This window comes from Anabrus simplex, chromosome 1, assembly GCF_040414725.1.
Source record: "Anabrus simplex isolate iqAnaSimp1 chromosome 1, ASM4041472v1, whole genome shotgun sequence".
NCBI classification, from domain to species: domain Eukaryota; kingdom Metazoa; phylum Arthropoda; class Insecta; order Orthoptera; family Tettigoniidae; genus Anabrus; species Anabrus simplex.
In genome coordinates this window covers 534998370-535019485 of record NC_090265.1, presented here as the reverse complement: position 1 = coordinate 535019485, position 21116 = coordinate 534998370, and the positions used below count along the sequence as shown (strand labels likewise).

At 39.5% G+C, this 21116-nt stretch overlaps 1 protein-coding gene across 1 annotated transcript in view; it reads left to right on the top strand.

The window, feature by feature from the left end:
* The window catches only part of LOC136857089 (phosphatidylserine lipase ABHD16A), a 238201-nt gene that overhangs the window by 103852 nt on the left and 113233 nt on the right, over positions 1–21116 (top strand). Inside the window, exon 9 of the mRNA XM_067135477.2 lies at positions 8753–8937. Coding sequence (XP_066991578.2) covers positions 8753–8937 — 185 coding nt within the window. The remainder of the gene's footprint in view (positions 1–8752; positions 8938–21116) is intronic.

Genomic DNA, 21116 nt, shown 5'->3' with positions numbered 1-21116 from the left:
ATGGCACAATTAGATATAAATTTGTCCCACACAACAGATACAAGCGCAAATCTATCAGTTTTCAGATTATCACCACGAACCTGCTACGCAGGCGTAGCAGGGGGAGAGGTGATACTCCCACGTGGCGCGTCCCAGGTGGCGGATAGGAGGGTCCTAACCAGCTTGCCGGCGGACTTGAGGGAAATAAAATACCTCTCGCGGACCAAACACACTACCCTTTGCGGGTGGGGGACGCACATGTAGAATACACCCGCGGTATCCCCTGCCTGTCGTAAGAGGCGACTACAAGGGGCGACCAAGGGATGATTGAATTAGAACCATGAAACTACTCTTGATTCGTACCATCATGCGGGGAACACCATGGGTTGCATGTACTTGCGAGTAGTATCACTAAATTGGTACGAAATAGGTTTGTGATTAGTTGCAGTAAAAAGCCTGGCCTGGTTGATTCCAGTACCCGTGCGTTGTACCCATGTGAGCAACACCGCGGGTCTGGGCATAGCCTGTGAGTTGTACCGCTATATGAGCGGCACTGTGGGTCAGCGTTGCCTGTGATTGGTACCCACTATGTGAGGAACACCACGGGAATACCGGCGCCCGTGACTAGTACACCTAGGTGAGGAACCTTACCAGTTTGCGTTGGCTATGAGTGGCGCCATTGTGTGAGAAACACCATAGGTCTGCGTTCCTTGTACGAATTGCAATACTTGTGAGTAGTACCATCTTGTGTGGACCACCATGATTCTTCGCTACTTTTGATCAGTACCCCAAAATGACAAATACCATGGTTCTACTTTACTCGCGACATGTACCATTCTGTGGGGCCTTAGATGTGAATTTAGCACCCATTCAGACATCAAGCATCATTGTGCTTTATAAATGGTTCCTTGGTCAGTAATACTCTAATTAACTACCTTCTTTTTGAGTCTGATCCACTGTTTTTGTTTGTTTGTTTGTTTGTTTGTTTGTTTTTGTTTTTGTTTTTTTGTAGGGTTCATGTCCATCCATCCATTCATTCTTCATGACATTTTTAAAATTTTATTTCGGTCAGTGGATGAATTTGAATTTTTTGTTATTTCATTTTGTACCATTAGGAGCCGATGACGTCGATGTTAGGCCCCTTTAAGCAACAAGCATCATCATCATCAGATTATCACTGCTGGTAGATTTTTCATCGAGTGGAAGAAATCTCATGATTTCCAGGAAACGGTTTCGTACCCTAGTTTGGGAGAAAAATCCAGGGTCAGCATCTGTCAGCAGACTATGCTAGAACATACAGAACATACTCCTTCAGAGTAATTACAAACAATCCGGAAAACTAGTTTGAATGTTTGTAACGAGTGAACATGTCAGTCGACTGCTCGTTACGATTGCACACTTTTCATTACTAAACAAATACTATGTTTCTTGTCAGTGTACTTGTATCATTGTATGAAAAGAGCCAACAGCTGCCCCATTGTAGCACAACAATACGTTCTATTCGATACTACGGTGATAAAGTATACTGTCAACAGTTTGTTAGAATTATATCCTGAAGTCTGATATATACTGTAGCTACTGCAGTACCGGTCAAATTGACCGTCCGGTAAAAGTAGGTATATGACGTCATAGCACCAACAGGAAATGAGTTACAGATTTTTGAAGCTATATGCCGAAAAGTACACTTAAAATCATTAAAAGCTACATAAGGATTTGTATGCCCTAATTGCATAATGAGAGTGATAGAGAAAACAGAATTGAAAATGGTCATTTTGACCACTGCGGTAAACCTAGTATTAACTTGTCCATCTTGGTCTTCCTTGGTCTTTCCTTTCTGACCAAATTATCACTGGAGATTATACTTCCAAAGTAAGGAAAACTATCCACACACTCTAGCTGGTGGTCTCCTAGTTTTACACTTGCTCGATGTCCTTCTCTGTTGACTGCCATCACCACTGTCTTGGTCTCGCTGATGTTGAGGTTATATTCCTGGAACTGAGATTTCCATACATTGAGTCTGGTCTGTACTTCCTCTTCTGTTTCACGCCAAATCATGATATCATCAGCAAAGGCCACTGCATTCAGTTCACCTAACTTTTCCTTGATGTTCTTCATTATATTGTCCATAACAGTGATGAACAGTAGTGGGGACCAGAGGGGTCCCTTCCTGCATCGCGCTCACTTGTTTCTCTCCCTGTCTGCCTTCTGCGTGACGTCATGTGATATGAGACAGCGCTCTCCCGTCCTGCTGACACGTATTACCACTACAGTCTAAAATGGTCATAACTTCTGAACCATTCATGCAAATAATGTCCTGACAAGATTATTGTAATCCTTATAAAATACTGGAGGATGTCAAACAATTTATTTTGATGAGAGTTCGAGGATAATATCAAAATATTTATTTAATTTTAAGGAGTTATATTTTTTACCGCGGACTGTAGCATAAAATCGCTTCTAGAGGGCAGCCGGTTGGAAATAGGTATGTGCCATCACGGACTTTTTTGTAGAGGATTCTATGCTCTACATTTCGTACGCTTACACTTGGGGTCTATCGTTGATGGTTCACGCAGTGTAAACCAAGAAACCAAGTGACCGACCAACATTTTTGTCTTTCTACGTATTTACTGTATATCGGATCACGGAGACATAATAATTTTATAGTGGTTCACTACGTGAACAGTGTTCGTGTTGTCAGTATCTGAAGTAGAACCACTGTACTGATTAAAATGCAGTCAACATATTATGGAAACGTGTGGCGCTATAAATTGTCGGCACGTAAAACAACTCCTGTGGGACAAAATTACGGCACCTCGAGTCTCAGAAAACCATAAATGTTGTGAGACGTAACACAAATAACATTATTATTATTTCGCATATTATTAAGACAATAACGACAACAACCATCATAGCCAGTTAGTTTGCTACTGTGATGGCATAACAATACTTCCTCGTCAGCAATGCTTGGTTATTGAAACACTTTGTAATAAACTCTTGAATATCTCCATATTGCAGCTCGTACGGTAAAAAGGTGTCAGATATAAACGACTGAATGAAAATCATATTTTCTATAATTATTGTTATGTGCTAATAGCCGGGCTGAGTAGCAACTCAAATGGTAGATCGCTGGCCTTTTTAGCCCAACTTGGCAGGTTCGATCCTGTCTCAGTCCGGTGGTGAAGGTGCTCAAAAACATAGTTAGTGGGACGTAAAATCCAATAACATTAACATTATTATGTGCTAATAACTTATATTTCTGAATATATTTCGAAGCTTGTGAAATAATACAGTATCCGTGATCCGATATACAGTAAATACGAAGAAAGAGACAAAAATGTCGTGCGAGAAGAGACTTGTTACTGGATCTCAGTTATTTTAAAAGGAGGCCTCACACATCCCAGTCATGAGTGGTTAAAAAATATAGCCCAGCTCGAAATTTCATTTGGTGTGTTTCACAGTAAGACTGTATCCAGATGCAAAAACGTGAAAACTCTTATTTCTATTATTAAGGACCAGGACATTTATTAGGATATGACATTTTAATGCAAAGAGTAAGGAGCTAGCACTGAGAAAATATGCCAATAAGAAGGCTAAGCTTTGGGCTGGTTCATCAAGTCATTAAGTCTCCTGACACGTATGTTTTAATAATTTAAAATAATTCCATAAAGATGTCGATATGGTGCATATTTTCCTATGCCATTTGATCTAAATATTTACTTCATCAGGAAATAAATAAATAATTTTGAGTTGCATGGCAATATTTTATTTCTTATCGTATTATATGTCATGTATTTGATAGTTGATGTTCTACCTGCTCAGCATGTGACGAAATTTAACGCATTTTCATGTTTTTAAATCTATTGGAAGTGCTGTTACTTATTGAATCGGACTAAACCAGACTATTATTTGATGAAAGATTGAGAAGATGTTTCACAGGCATGAGAACTCACAGGCTTGCTGTACTGCGACTGTGTACCTTACTCGCTATCGTTCATACCGCGTGACGTCAGAGCGCTCCAGCCAATGGAAGCTTTAACCGCCGGAGTACCCTACCTTATATTCTAGTTACCTTGAGTGGGGACAATGCACTTCCTTGCTGATCTCCACTCTTGGTCTCAAACAATGATGATTGACCTTCCCCAATTTGTACACAGCTAGTACAGTCTTTGTACAACACCTGAATTTTCCTTATGAGTCCTTCAGGCACATTTCTTTTCCTCAGGCACTCTCAGATCGTATCTCTTATAACACTATGATAGGCCTTTTCTATATCCAGGAATACAATGACCAGGTTCTTGCCTTCTCCCAATACTTTTCCATCAGCATGCTGTTGCTAAAAATTAGATCCATTGTTGATCTGTTACTTCTGAATCCATATTGCTCCTCCTCTTACTGTGGTTCATTGATGGTTCTTGATCTCCTTTCTATGATCTTCTCTAGAATTTTTAGCCCATGAGATAGCAGGATTAATCCTCTATAGTTGGTGGGTTTCCTTCCGCTGCCTTTCTTAAACAGGGAAATTATAACGCCCTTGCTCCAATCTGCAGGTATTTTGTTGTCTGTCCATATGGCATTTAGTACTTTGTGCAGCCATTGTATACCCTGGATGCCTGCTGCCTTTATCATGTCCGCATTCACTTCATCTGCACCTGAGGATTTTCCTTTAGGCATAGATTTTAAGGCTGTCTCAGTTTCTGTCCAGGTGACGGGAGGTTCTTCATTGTAGGCTTGGATTTCCAGTTCTATATTTTGTTTTTGAACTGTTCTATTCAGTAGGTGGTCGAAATGGTTCTTCAGGACTTCTCTCATGTCACTTTCTGTCCTAACCAGATTTCCATTTTCATTTTCAAGTGCCTTTATGGTATTCATTGGTTTCCTTTTACCTCTGATAACACTCTACAGTAGTTTCTTATTGCCTCTGCTGTCTTCCTCCAGTTTCTGAGTGAATATATTCCATGCCTTGGTCTTTTCTTCTGCGACTGCTCTTTTAATGTTTGTTTTGTTTCGGTATAATTGTTCGAGGCTTCTGATCTTTGCCTCGTCTCTGGTAAGATCTGGTTAATTTTTCTCCTCATCCCTTTCTTTCCTTGGTTCATCACAAGGTGTAATATTTCTAGATCATTTAAAAAAAGGCCTTAGATGAAATCACGCCTATATTTTGAAATATTTTCATATTGTTATTTTTATTATTACCCTAATATTATTTGCTATCATTTGTGTTCCAAGTGCATGTACAGGATTTCTCTTCTGTTATATTCAAGCTAGTGATGTATCCGTGCTTTGCTACGGAATTCTACATTGTATAAAGAATTCTAGATTGGGTAGTGTACACGTTGTAAATAAGATTGTATTAAATTGAATGCCTCTTAACGTTACCCCAGAAACGCAATGGGGGAGTCACCATATGTCCTTTCTCATGTGAAGACTGTGTTAGGGAATTTTCATTGTAATAGCTACCATCATTCGCAGTCAAGTTGGGGAGTTTTCATTATAATGACAGATATTCACGTTTCCACCTGCCTTTTTACATCCTCAGACTGACTTAGTGACTTTCCCAACTGAAGAGAACATAGGTCATTACAACAATGCCAGTAGGTATGGTGCGATTAAAAGCAATGTTATCATTTGAAATACTCCATCAAATGAAAAACCACACATTTTCTCACTTAACGAACAGTACTACGCTGCCGATCTAACAGTCCAAAGTTCCAGAGCTGGAATGAACAGGCCACAGACAGCCGTGAACAATCCTCTGCCATTATTCCATTAACACCTTAACTGGGTTTGATGCCTAAAGGCGTCAACAGCTGTCGCATGAGTATTGGGTTTGACACCTTTAGGCGTTCTTGTACTTCTAAATGTGTTCTTACGTAGGGTTAGTTTCCTATAGGCGTCTGACTATTCTTAATCACTTCTGCCATCTACTATCATAATTTAAACAAATTCCATTCATATTAGATGTGATTATTGCTGTCCTATTAACTTTTATCCGGTCTCACGCCAGTCGGGTAGATCGTGCCTAGGCGGCAGTCCAACAGCTGTCTCGTGTTGCCTCGTACGGTCCGCGCCAAATTCTTCATAAAGAATATATTTGTGTATATGTACATTGAAATAACTAAATTTGCGAGTTGTTGTTGTTGTTACTACGATACAGTTGTTCTGTGAACTCCATTGTCCATGTTCTGATAACTTTTTGTAAATTGGTCTGTATATGATGGTAAACTGTTCCGTGTGACGTGATAAAGGCTTGGTTAAGAAAGATGTTGAATTATCTGAGAATTCGCCGACCGGATGTAGGAATCACTCAAGAAAACGTTGTGTTATGTGCCTGTCAAACCAGAGGCGACGGGAAACTGTCTACTACTGTGAGGAATGTGACGTGCCCCTTTGTGCTTGTCCTTGCTTCCGTATTTACCACACTGTACGCAATTTCTGAATGACCTATGAACCAGAAAGTATGTAGACCCTATTGATGCATATCTGAAAACTTGAAAAAATGTCATCATAATAATGAAAGGAACACTTTTTAAATTCACTTTTGTATGAACACACTGTGTATATATTTATGGGTTTACAAGAAAAAACGGTAATAACATAATGCTATTGAATTTCTACTATATCACTCATAATTTAAATAAATCAAGAAAAATATATTTTTCTGTCGAGTATTTATATCTATGCCGGCCCATAGTGTAGGGCTAGCGTGCCTGCCTCTTATCCGGAGGCCCCGGGTTCGATTCCCGGCCAGGTCAGGAATTTTTACCTGGACCTGAGGGCTGGTTCGAGGTTCACTCGGCCTGCGTGATTAGAATTGAGGAGCTATCTAACGGTGAGGTAGCGGCCCCGGTCTCGAAAGCCAAGAATAACGGCCGAGAGGATTCGTCGTGCTGACCACACGACACCTCGTAATCTGCAGGCGTTCGGGCTGAACAGCAGTCGCTTGGTAGGCCAAGGCCCTGCAAGGGCTGTAGTGCCATGGGGTTTGTTTTTGTTTTTTGTATTTACATCTGCCTCACGCTACTGTACCCATTCCAAAAGTGTGCGTTGCGCTGAATAATCACCCACTGGCTGGTTGATGTTATGAAACTATTCCCCAGTTAAGGGGTTAAGTGCACACACTGATCATTCCAATCAGCGCCTCAGAGTACGGATCGAATAGATGGGGAATACTATGATGAACCACTGTGTTACATACCAGTAGTATCAGAAAAACATGAACCAGAGGAAAGGCATGCTCAAGAAGAAAGTTATCTAACTCCCCAGCTATTTCCCAACAATATTCAGGCAGGCTGTTATCGGTATGCAACACTAATACCATCTATCAGAGATGAGTGGCAGCAGAAGAGTCAAAGAACATCACAACAAACGGTGGTCATTGTAATGTTATTGTTGATCAATTTTATGAGCTTTCGATATTGTAGGCCTTTACATTTAGTCTTCTTCCGACTCTGAAATACCGCTCTTATCGCTGCAGTAAAACTGAATAAAACATAAATGATTGGAAATTATATTATCTATACCTTTTGGTATGTAGTACTTTTCGATAGGACTAATAACATAGGTATTTAAAAATTAAATTTTAGGCACCTTCCCCTAAACTACCATTTTTATTAAAATCTGTTTACTCGTTTTCTCATGATATGGACTTCGCAACAAAAATACAAATTCACGAATATCTCTGTTACCATAACCAGTACGGTAAAAAATGTATAAGACATAAATGATCACAAATTTAATTCTATATAACTTTAGTTCTGTAGTATTTATCGATAGGACCACTAATGACATAAATGTTTGAGAATTAAATTTTATGCCTTCCCCTGAACTACCATTTCAGTCAGTGTGAATAAAATTATTTATAGCCTAGTGAATAAAATTATTTATAGCCTAGATTGTAGAGGCGCATTCCCCGACTTTATACTGATTTTCATTCAATTCTCGTCAGCCATTTCGTCGTGATGGGCTTACGTACATACAGACAGAGATGACAGAAAATTAAAAAGTGCATTTCCTTGTTACTGTAGACACGTCTGGCACAGAAATAACATTCTTTTTAAATTCTGAGCAATGTGCAGTCAAAACTCTTATTTTATATATATACAGTAGATGTAAGACATACTTGCAGGTGATTTTTTCCACTGTATCACTTCCTTGTTCATACATTGTTTTTAAAACCTTAGGTTATAACCACAAAATATTGTTTTTAATAGATGAATCCATTTGCACACTTGCATATGAATTGATTCAAGTAATGTATACCATGAAATAAACCCCCAAAATAATTTTCCTATATCATAAAAAATTACTGATTTGTTGGGTACATCCTTATTCTGAGGAGGTCTTCAATTGCAGAGGCTCAGCAGGCTACCACATATAGCCTAAGTCCACAAACATTTCCAAGATACTCCTTTAGTGCACTGCATTTATTTGTATTCATAAGTCTTTTGAAATGTATAAACCTTCACTGTCATGCAGTTTAACCTTTACTCTATTTGAAGCTTGTGCTGTGTTCATATCTGGGAGTGTTTGCAAAAGAGAGCGAACGTTATCATTGGTAGTAGAATTTTTCAACAAAATTTCCTACCTTCTCACACACCCCAGAAATTCAGGAACTTTTGAAAATGTATGTAAAAAGTTGGTAACATGGCCTGAGAACTCAGATATATTTTTAATAACTATTTATCCTGCCTCTTGCTTTCTCATAGTTTTCATTAGAATAAGAAACCTATGATAGTAGAAGGTGATTTTAACTTTAATTTTTTATATTTTACAGATTTTAGATGCAACATTTGATGATGTTATGGCTCTGGCTGTTACAAAGATGCCCCATGCACTGGAGCCAATCATCAAGAAGACTGTTCGTGATTACATGAACCTGAATAATTTTGAGCAATTAGTAAAATATCCTGGTCCAGTTCTGCTCATCAGGAGAACTGAAGATGAAGTGATCTGCACTGAGTAAGTGATCAGTTTAATATAGCCAAAACTGGTTAGGACGTTTTTGTGGGAACGACAAGAGTCATAAAAAGGAAGCTTGCTAAAAAATGGAAAAAAAGAATTGAAACCGACTTTCAACCTATTAGGTCGTGTTACGTACATTTAGTGCGTATTGAAGAGATGTTAAGTACAGAACAAAAATGGCCAACCGGATACTAGTATTAAATTATGATAAAGATAAACAAGTGTTTACAATTATAATTAATGAAATGAATAAAGAAATTATGTATTTTAAGAACACCAACTTAGTAAAACATGAAGGAAACACATTCTTAGAAACGTAAACTATACTGACACTATTTGCATACAAAAAATTAAAATGTACAAAAATTGTCAAGAATTTGATTCAGAATAAAGCAACACAAGTTTAAAAATACACAGAGTAACTTGCACATCATCACTTGCATGTAAGAAACATATCTGATGTAGACTGCTTCTTCTTTCATTCCAAATTACATACAAGAGTATCGAGTTTGGTAACATAATCCATTACATTGTCATCCACGACAAAACTTGATACATAACATCGCACTATGTCCATAACTTCTACCATTGCCAGATGCATTGGTATTGCTGCGCAGATCTCACTGTTTTCATTTTCATCCTCGGGTCCATGCTCGTTACTGTCTTTATCAGTCATCAGCTGTTCATAAATTTCATGTACCGTCTGCACTTCGCAGGTGGCAATGTTGTTATCACCTTCAACATACGTGGCAAAATTCACGTGTTCATCTGACCCTAGCTGGCTACATTCTTCATCCATACGATTAGTGCTTTTCAGTATTTTCATTGAAACATCATCAGTGGCTGAATGAACGAAGCCCACTTTGTGCGGAAACATTTTCGAATTGTGGTCTCATTTACAAATGCCCAAGCAGATTTTAAGAAATGTATGGCATTCTAAATTCATATTTTATGTGAAGCTATTTCCAGGAGAGCCATCCTCTTCTGCATGATCACCGTTCTATATTTTTGCTTCACAGACTGGATGATGCCCTAGTCCAGCGGTTGGAGATGGCTTGTACTGCTTGCAAGAAGAATCACTACACATACATTTCTCAAATAAGATGTATCAAGTGCGTGCGCTACACATTGGTCAATGAACAACAGTATTTTCCTCTGCCATTTCTGGCATCAAGTGATTGCAAGAAGTTCTCAAAAATTGATGACAGCATCTAAGCATTGGTATTTGCTGTGTACTGGTATGGAAAAGTACATACATTCGTAAAACTGTGCGGATTCTTCGATTTCCGTTTTATGAGTGGCGTCTATTTCTCTGAACCACTTTCTTTGCGACATAGTAGTACCATCAGTCTCTCTCTACTGAGTTTACTTCCATGGCATTTCTCACCCTTGAATGCATACATTTTATCAGGAAGAAGCTGGAAAAAAAGGCCAGCTTCATCTGCATTAAAAACATCATAGTCCTTTATGATTTCCGGCAGTGTCGTATCTCTCCAAGTCTGAACTGTATCGATATTGACACTGGCAGCCTCCCCATGTACAGATTTGTATGAAGTTTATTCCATTTTTTAAAACATTCAAGTTGTCCGTTAGATGCCTTATAGTTACATAATCCCATTTTGACAGCCTAATGTGATGCCTTGCCCAGAATCATTGTTCCATCAATAGGAATAGTCGAAGCTCGAGTTTGTTTAAACCATTTCACCAGAACATCTTCTGAATCTGGTAACTGGCTTTTATGAACACGTTTCATTTGGCTGCTTTCTTCTGCCAGATAAGCGTTCTCAATTTTCTTTTGCTTGCTACAATTGCATTTAAAGTAGTTGTAGGAATGTCCAACATCTGGGCAATTTTACACACATTTCATGTGTGGATTAGCATCCACTCTCTCAATAAACTTACAATTTTTCTTAATTTGTAAACTGTCTAGTTTTCTTTTTCTCCATAACTGAATGTTCTGCAAACCAGTATGCTTAAGTACAGTAGGCCTAATTTATGTGTACGTTGTTACACAACTCACTTACGAATGTAAAATTATACATCAACACGTTAGCTGTATATGTAAGTACAGTAGTGATGGGACATTCGATTCATTTTACTGAATCGATTCATTTGATTCCGTTCACGTTACTGAATCGATACAGTGATCCGATTCACGGCTCATTGGTCACTGCTCCTACTGCATCAGTGTAGTATGTGCTGGTAAGACAGCAGCAACAGCATTCAGTGCTCGCAGCTGCCATCTGGTCTTCATACTATGAACTCCTTTCTTAGAAAAAATGCTAGTTACTCTAATACATCGAAGGTTTCCGGCAACGCAGGGTGGGAAAGGTTAGGATTAGGAAGGTAGCAGCCATGGCCTGAATTAAGGTACAGTCCCAGCATTTCCTGGTGTGAAAATGGGGAAACTACGGAAAAACCATCTTAACGGCTGCCGACGGTGGGATTCGAACCCACCATCCCCCGAATCCAAACGCATAGCCACGCGATATTAACCGCACGACAACTCACTCAGTCTTTTTTTTAAAAGTATTTTTCTATCAGCTGAGGATTTTTTTAAATCGTCATATTTTGTATAGGCTACTCGAGATGTACAGTAGCCCGCTGGTTTTCTGATTCAACATACTGTTATTGCGTCTGTCCACATATGATTGAAGTCCTGTGCAACGATGTGACATATGAACTGAGAAAATACTGAGCCGTTCTTCCCAATATAAAACAGGTACTTTTGAGTGGGCATGACTCATAGTCACAGGGCAGGCTAGAGTCGAGTTTAACTGTCAAATGTCAACTAAGTTATAATACTAAGATTCATTAAACTAATAAATAGTATAACCTAATAGCCTACCTACTTACTAGCTACTTCAGAATTATGTTGTGACTACCTTTTTAACACTGCAAATAAATCCATCTATTATTTAAACCTCCCTGTACGAAGAGGACAGTGAATGCAAATGGGTATTATTTTCAAATGAGCTGAGCTCGAGAGTCCATTATAGCATACGATTCTTTCAGTCTAGCATGTCTCACTGTATGTCTCGCTGCAGCGGAAGCTCGGCTCTCCGCGTGTCCAGTGAGCCGATAAGGAGCCGTGTGTATCATGTGTCTCACTGAGCCGCGCTCGTTCACGATTCTTTCGATGTGCCATGATTCACTGTCCATGATTCACTGTATGCCTCGCTGCAGCGGAAGCTCGGCTCTCCGCGTGTCCAGTGAGCCGAAGGAGCCGTGTGTATCATGTGTCTCACTGAGCCGCGCTCGTTCACGATTCTTTCGATGTGCTATGATTCACTGTATGCCTCGCTGCAGCGGAAGCTCGGCTCTCCGCGTGTCCAGTGAGCCGAAGGAGCCGTGTGTATCATGTGTCTCACTGAGCCGCGCTCGTTCACGATTCTTTCGATGTGCCATGATACACTGTCTCGCTGCAGCGGAAGCTCGGCTCCCCGTCAACGTCCAGTGAGTGTGCCACTCAGCACTGTCCGCTGGGAGTAAGCTGAATCGTGTGCCGTGAGCTCGCCTTTCCTGTGAATCGATTCACTCGGACACTTGAATGAATCGATACACTGCTTCGAATCATGCATTCAGTAGCCAACACTAAAGTACAGTATGCCTTATTTACATACATTGTTACACAGTTCACTTATGAACACATCAGACGACCTACTGTTGCTCTATCCAAACGACCACAGCAAAGACTGGCTTGGGACTGACGCTCCCTGTAGCTGTTGGCCGACATGCTACCGCATTGTATAGTCCAGACCTGTGAAATGATATTCTGTACCAAATCCTTACCCAGGCCACTTGTCGCTTGTGTGCAGACCGGGAACACTAATTTAACTTCCTTAAGGTGGGAGTTACAAACTTACTAAATAGTGACATAAATGTGCTATCAGAGGATGTTTAAACAAGTCTGCTCCCAACTCATTGCCTTGCAGGGCATTAAAGAAGTCCTCTTGGACAAAATCCTGATGCTGTGGTGTCAAGATCATAAGCAATCAGAATTGACATTTAACAGATTTTGTTACCGAGCTTGATAGCTGCAGTCGCTTAAGTGCGGCCAAGTATCCAGTAATCGGAAGATAGTGGGTTTGAACCTCACTGTCGACAACCCTAAAGATGGTTTTCCGTGGTTTCCCATTTTCACACCGACACAGATAAGTCTTATGGTGACGATGGGATAGGAAACACCTAGGAGTTGGAAGGAAGCGGCCGTGGCCTTAATTAAGGTACAGCCCCAGCACTCGCCTGGTGTGAAAATAGGAAACAATGGGAAACCATCTTCAGGGTTGCCAACAGTTCGATTTGAACCCACTATCTCCCAGATGTAAGCTCACAGCTGCGCCTCCCCCTAACTGCACAGCCAACTCGCCCAGTATATTTACTAATTAAGGATGTAATCCCATGTGTCGTAAAATGTCCTCAAGTGAAATCCCTCGGTAGTTATTGAAAATGAAAACCTACGACCTGTTTTCTAGTCATTGACCGGGTCAGGGACATAATGAATAAAGCATATATAGGCTATTAGTACGATAGGATCGCCACTCCCAAAGTGATATATATATTAATGGCTGATAGATGCTACAAAATGAAAATGGCGAGTGTTGCCGGAATGAAAGATGACAGGAAAAACCGAAGTACCCGGAGAAAAACCTGTCCCGCCTCCGCTTTGTCCAGCACAAATCTCACATGGAGAGACCGGAATTTGAACCTCGGTATCCAGCGGTGTGAGGCCGATGCGGTGCCGTCTGAGCCACGGAGGCTTCCCCTCGGTAGTTATTAGGGTCCGTTTTGTCCCCTTTTTTATGTAATGGATGTATGATCACTCCTGTCCATTGTTCTGGGAATTTTTTTGTAATCCAGATGTTGACTAGTTGTTGATTAAGGGCAATTATTTCTGAACTTCAAGCAATTTTCTAAATTTCTGCAAGGTCTGATCTTTTCCAAGTGCTTAAAAATTCTTCATGTCATTCAACCAATCAGTCACTACTGATCTGTGTTTAGAGCAGTCACCCAGGTGGCAGATTCCATATCTGTTGTTTTCGTAGCCTTTTCTTAAATGATTGCAAAGAAATTGGAAATTTGTTGAACATCTCCCTTGGTAAGTTATTCCAATCCCTAACTCCCCTTCCTATAAACAAATATTTGCCCCAATTTGTCCTCTTGAATTCCAGCTTTATCCTCATATTGTGATCTTTCCTACTTTTAAAGACACCGCTCAAACTTATTCGTCTACTGATGTCATTCCACGCCATCTCTCCACTGACAGCTTGTAAGATACCACTAGGGGCTGATGACCTTCGATGTTAGGCCCCTTAAAACAACAAGCATCATCATCAGCAAGATACCACTTAAAGACAAAGACAGTTACAAGTGTTTAATTTCCACCTATTCAATACAAAGAGAGATCTAGTAATTGTTAAATCTTATCATATTAATTACAGGGACATGTTTTGCCCATTATAAGGGCATCGTCAGCCTCAATCTCAGACGTGTAAGGTGAATAATCAGGATCCTGATTGTTCTTACAAATTGTAATATAAGAAAGGTAACATTTAAAAAAAAACTGAGGAATTTTTCACAAATATGACTTACACAATAGTCAATAAAGACCCCACAATAAGAATCCACCGAACTTAAATAACACTATTAAAGTATTCCACATTTTTATTCAATATACAAGAACAACAAAAACTAATCCTTAAGAACCCTAATACCCCCACAGCCAGAGTATTTCCTAAATTACAGAAGAAGAATACTCCCATACGCCCAATCATCAATTGTAGAAATAGCTCAACATATAAAACCTCAAAATATATCCACAATTTTCTAAAAAGGAATTACAGATTTTACAACAAATCCACTTTAAAGAATTCAGTAGACTTTTGTGATATTTTAAAAACATTCACCTTAGTACCAAACCACATTATGTGCTCATTTGAAATTACTAATATGTACTGTATTCTAATGTAGCAACCAAAGAAACTGTAAATATTATCAAAGACAACCTCGCAAAATACAGCAACCTCAGCGAACTTGAATTGGAAGACTTCATAAGAATCCTAAACTTTGTGCTAAAAACAACTCATTTACTTTTAGCGGTAAAATTTACCACCGGGATGGCCTAGCTATAGGAGATCCCTTATCAGGCATCCTAACCGACATCTATTTGGATTCAGTAGAACATCATAAAATAACAAAAATAAAAGACCTTAGTTTGTGGCTTCAGTACATAGATGACACATTTGTATTAATCAATAAAGAACTCGGTAATAGTAACTAAATTTTAAATTTCTTAAACAACCTAGTTCAAAATATTAAGTTCACCAAGGAGGATGAGGTCAGTGGATCTTTAAATTTCCTAGATGTCACAGTAACACACATTAACAGTAGGTTTGATTTCCAAATTTACGGAAAACCTACTCATACCCCAATAACAATCAAAAATACATCTTTACATCCTAACTCACATAAACTGGCCACCTTTCACAGTTTAATTACAGAGCTTTAAAAATCCCTCTAACACCCAAGAACCTTAAAACAGAACTAAATTATATAAAGGATTTAGCAAAACTTAATGGGTATAGACCTGAAATGATTAACTGTTTAATCAATAAGGTCAAATTCAAATTAACAACAAACCTCATCCCTGACAGACCCAAAAAATCCAAGTTCGTTACCTTCACCTACAACAATCCAAACTTTCACCAACAAGAGACCACCGGCGTTCTAACTCCTCGTTCAGTAATTAAATGATTATTTACATTTTAGCAATATAAATTATTGTAAGTTCACGACATATACAGCACTGCAACAAAAGAACTTTCCACAATACGTAAATTAATAGGCCTATAAATGCTACAATAAAATGTGATCGTAGTTCAGTCAAAAAAAAAAACTTACCTCCTTACAGCAGACTTGGCGGAAGACTACCCGTCCATCCATAGTGAAATTGGGATCCCCTGTGATCCACTGCTTCAGCCAGCAGGACGACGATTTTTCTTTCCAATTACAATATTTTTTACATCACGCCGACACAGATAGGTCTTATGGTGACGATGGCATGGGAAAGACCTAGGAGTGGGAAGGAAGCGACCGTGGCCTTAATAAAGGTACAGCCGCAGCATTTGCCTGGTGTGAAAATGGGAAACCACGGAAAACCATCTTCAGGGCTGCCGACAGTGGGGTCGAACCCACTACCTCCTGAATGCAAGATCACAGCTGCGCGCCCCTAAGCGTGCAGCCAACTCGCCCGGTGATTTTTCTTTGGGCACTGCCACACGCACACTTCTTCACAATAAATCACAACACGTTCTGAAGATAAAGCGTACACGTACAGCAGTTCACATCGAGAAGGGGGTATAAGATATATGGGTTGTGCAACGTAGTTCGACGTTGATTGGTTCTTGCAGATGTCTTAGAAGGTTGGAGGGGTTGAAGGTTTCGAGGTCAAATTGTTACTTGTTTCTCCTGATGGAAATTTCCCAAGAACTATTTCTGGTGACTTCCGAGAATTCCCATTTTTGTTCATGGGGTAAATAGATCTTACAATAGATTCAAAAGGCATCAAATAGGCAATTACACTCCAAGTAGGCACAAACCCCTGAAATAGGCATTTATAGGCACAATAAGACCAACAAAATCTAGCTTAAAGGACCCTAAAACGGACTTATATCTCAAAAGCCCACATTTCTGAACACAGGAATAAAATAGGCAAATTCCCGTCTTTAGTGATAAATCATATTGAAGAGAATAATTGTTCTAGGCAACAGTCCCAAGAAATATTAAATAAGTAACCCTAAATACATGAATAATTTTACAGAGGGCTAATCCCCACACTGCTGAAGGTAAAGCACATGGAAAGTTAAAGTTACAATTGAAATTATTTTAAAACAGCTTTTTTATTTATTTATTTATTTATTTCTTCTTCTTCTTCTTCTTCTTCTTTTATGACCACATAGGATCACTTTAGTCAGTCCGTCGTTCAGGTCTCTTTGAAGGGATTGTTCGGGCTTTGCGGTCCTCCCAGTACTTCTTCAGACGCTCCGATCTTCGTGCCCTTTCCTCAGTTGAAAATGTGCGTGTTGTTGGTTTGTTTTGTGTAAGGGTAAAGCGGAGGTTTGTATTCTTGAGTTTTGTATTCAATTTTATCTTATTTTTGGTGTCTTCTGTTGTAAGGCCTATTTCCTTCAGATCCTCTCTTACTTCTCTGATCCATTTACATCCTGTTGTGGTATTTTTTGAGACGAGATTGTGTTGTACTAGTTGTTTCAGAAGTCTCGAGTCCTGCATCCTCATGATATGTCCAAAGAATCCCAGTCTCCTCTTACGCATAGTATCTGTAATGGGTTCTAGCTCTTTGTACACGACTTTGTTTTTAATTCGTTAGGGCCATCTATGGACCACGGTGCTTGTGTTTTAGCTGTTTCTTGAAGTCATCGTCGTTGTTTGCCACAATTGGTGTTCTTAGCGGCTGGTTTGGCAGCTGTTTTCTTGTTGGTACCTCGAGCTTTCCTGATGGCCCAGTAGTCCTTCATTTTCCGGCTAAATTCAATCTTACGTTCCTCAGACCATTTCCTGGTCTCGTCTTTTGGTCTGTGGGTAACTTCTGTGAGGGATGTTACAAAGGATTTAGTTTTAAGAGTTGTATGATAGTTACTCCGATCAGCTATGTCGTTTTGATTTATGTGAAGTTCCGAAAGGTCCTTCTCCACTTGCTTCATCCACACGAACCCAGTAGCTTTGCCCTTGTTAGCAGCCTTGAAGATCCTATGAGATAATCTATTTGAGTCCATTCTGGATAGGTGTCCGTAAAAAGCCAGTCGCCTTCTTCTGATGGCATCTATGAGATTTTCTTGGTGTTTATATAGCTCACGATTTGGTTGATACCATCGGCTTCCATCTGGTAAAATTCTTGGTCCCACTATCCGTCTCAGGAACTTTCTTTCTTGTACCTCGAGGGCTCTTAGTGGGGTCTTCTTAGTTAAATATAGACACTCTGCTGCATAGAGGACTGACGGTCTGATTACTGCATTGTAGTGTCTTAGTTTGACATTCATCGACAGATTTTTTGAAGCATACAGCTTTCTACAGGCATGGTAAGCCTTATCTAGTTTGAGTCTCCTGTGTTCAAGAGCCATTGTTTCGCTGAGGTCCTCTGAGAACCATTCCCCAAGGTACTTTACACTTTTGACTCTCTTGATGTAGATATTATCACTGACTCTCATCTTTCCAGGGGCATCTTTGATGTTAGTAACAAACTCGGTCTTTCCTATGTTGATCAAAAGACCCGTTTTAGCCGCTATTGAGTGCAGTGTTTGGAGCTGAGTAGTAGCCTCCTGTATGTCATTTGCCAATAAAGTCAGATCGTCTGCAAAGGCTAGGCATGGTATCCTCAGGTTGTCTGCTTTAATCCCCATCCGTAATCCAGTGTTCTCTGGAAGGAATCTCATCCACTCTCTAATTATCTTTTCCAGAACGCAGTTAAATAATATACATGAGATGCCATCTCCTTGTCTCACCCCTGTTTTAATGGCGAAACTCTCCGAGAGTTGTCCTCTAAACTTTACTCTGGCTGTGGTATTGTGCAAGGTTGCTTGCACCAGCCTGTTGATCTTGTCGTTAAGTCCTAGTTCTCTTAATGTATTGTAAAGAGTAATTCTATCTACTGAGTCGTATGCTTTCTGGAAGTCGACAAATATAGCTACCCATTGTCGAGCTCTTGATTTGCTGTATTGAAGGATGGTCTTCAGATTTTGTATCTGCTCGGTACAGGACCTCGATGCTCTGAACCCTGCTTGATATTCTCCTAACTCTTTATCCAACTGTCTTGTGACATGGCGTTCCAGAATCTTGGAAAATATCTTATAGGTAACAGCAAGGAGTGATATTCCTCTGTAGTTACTGGGATCTGTTTTGCTTCCCTTCTTGTGGATTGGATGGATAATGGCTGACGTCCAATCATCTGGGAGCCTCTCACTAGTCCATATGTCCAGAATTACTTTATGTATGCTCCTGAAGGTGTGTTCTCCGGCATGTTTTAGCATTTCTGCTACTATCCCGTCTTCTCCAGAAGCTTTATTGTTCTTGAGTAATTTAATTACATCTCTGACTTCTTCATACGTTGGAGGAGGGATAAACTCAGTATTGGGGTTAGTTGGTTCTGTAACTTGGAGACGTTCAATAGGTTCTTCTGCATTTAAGAGTCCTTTGAAGTAGTTAGCTAGGGTCTTGGTACAATCGCTGTCATTAAGACACAGCGATCCATCTGGTCTCTGGAGATGTAAAGCAGGGGAAGTGAATTGGGTTGTTTGTTGCTTGAGGCCCTTGTATAGATCTCTAGAGTTGTTCCTTACAAAATCCTCCTCTGCTTGCTTAATCAGTTCCTGATTGTGCTTCCTCTTGGCCCCTCTTATGATGCTCGACGTAGTTTTCCTCTGTGCAATGAAGGCTTGTAAATTAGCTTCGTTCTTATGTACATTCCATTTGATCCACGCTAGCTGCCTAGCTTCTATAGCTTTATCACATTCGCTGGACCACCACGGATGCTTGTTCCCTTTAGGTCTATTGGGGATTGTTTCCTGAGCCGCTACTGTTATGGCATCCCTAAGTTGATCCCATTTTGTAGATGTGTTAATCCTGTTGGTATTATGAATCGGCCTCTCTTGGTAACTAGTGCTGTCTTCTTTGAGTTTGGTGATATCAAACCTAGGGATCTTCGTGTTTTTTGCTAACATACCCGTGGTCTTTATTAGTGGTTTCAGGTTCGTTTTAACCAGAGACAGGTAGTGATCAGAGTCAATGTTGGCTCCTCGTATCACTTTGACATTCATAATATACCTGTGGTGCAGCTTGTCTATTGCTACGTGGTCAATTTGGAATTCACCCATCATGCTATTTGGGCATCGCCATGTCATTGCCTTTCTGGGAAGGTGTTTGAAAGCTGTAGACATCAAAAGTAATCCATACTTGGTGCAGACACTGATTAAGCGTTCCCCATTTTATTTATTTATTTATTTATTTATTTATTTATTTATTCATTTATTTATTTATTACATACAGCCTCTGGAGGGCCATTTTACACTAATAATAATAATAATAATAATAATAATAATAATAATAATAATAATAATAATAATAATAATGTTTAAATAAGTATAAAAGATAACAAAGATATAAACAATATTAAGTAATAACAATAAATTAACAATTTTAACACTAACAATGTAACAACATTGACAATGTCTGGTTCAAGGGTTTACAAATCCTGTCTTCTCTGAAGCTAGTGTTATTCCTGGATAAGCACTTATTAATACTGTTTAGTTTTAAGAGACTATGTTTGGTCGAATGATCGCTGATACGATAACTGGCAAGTGTCGGTTACAGGAATTAGAAAGAAGAAAGATCGAGGGTTGGAGGGACGGAAGACAATGGAAACCTGGAGAGGACTTCAAAGGAATCCTTTTTGTTTGAAGGATTCAAAAGGTGTGAATATTGATGATAATAATAATAATAATAATAATAATAATAATAATAATAATAATGTTTAAATAAGTATAAAAGATAACAAAGGTATAAACAATATTAAGTAATAACAATTGCTTACAAAGTATTCTCTCGTGCTGTCCGTACCAGATTAGAACAACAGATAGAATGGAAGACGGGAGAATACCAGGCGGGCTTCAGACCTCACCGATCGTGTGCAGAACAGATCTGGAACCTCAAGATGATTCTCCAACATCGCCAATCAATTCGAAGAGTGGTCACTTTTATTGACTTTAAAAAAGCTTACGACTCGATTGACCGTGCCACCCTATTAGATGTACTTCATGAATATGGTGTTGACAACAAAACAACGAAGTTAATCCAACAGACTTTAACTAACACAACTTCTAAAGTGAAATTCATGGGCGAAATCTCCGAATCATTTGAGATAAGAACAGGCATGAGGCAGGGTGATGGATTATCTCCACTGCTGTTCAATCTTCTACTAGATAAGATCGTTAGAACATGGGAGAAAGAAGTACACGGTATAAATATGGGAACGAGAGATAAGCGAATCAATATTAAGTGTCTTGCCTTTGCTGACGACCTAGCAATAATCACCCGCACTCCCGAGGAAGCGAGAACCGCTCTTGAGAATCTGCATGAGATTGCTATTAAGACTGGCCTCCAAATAT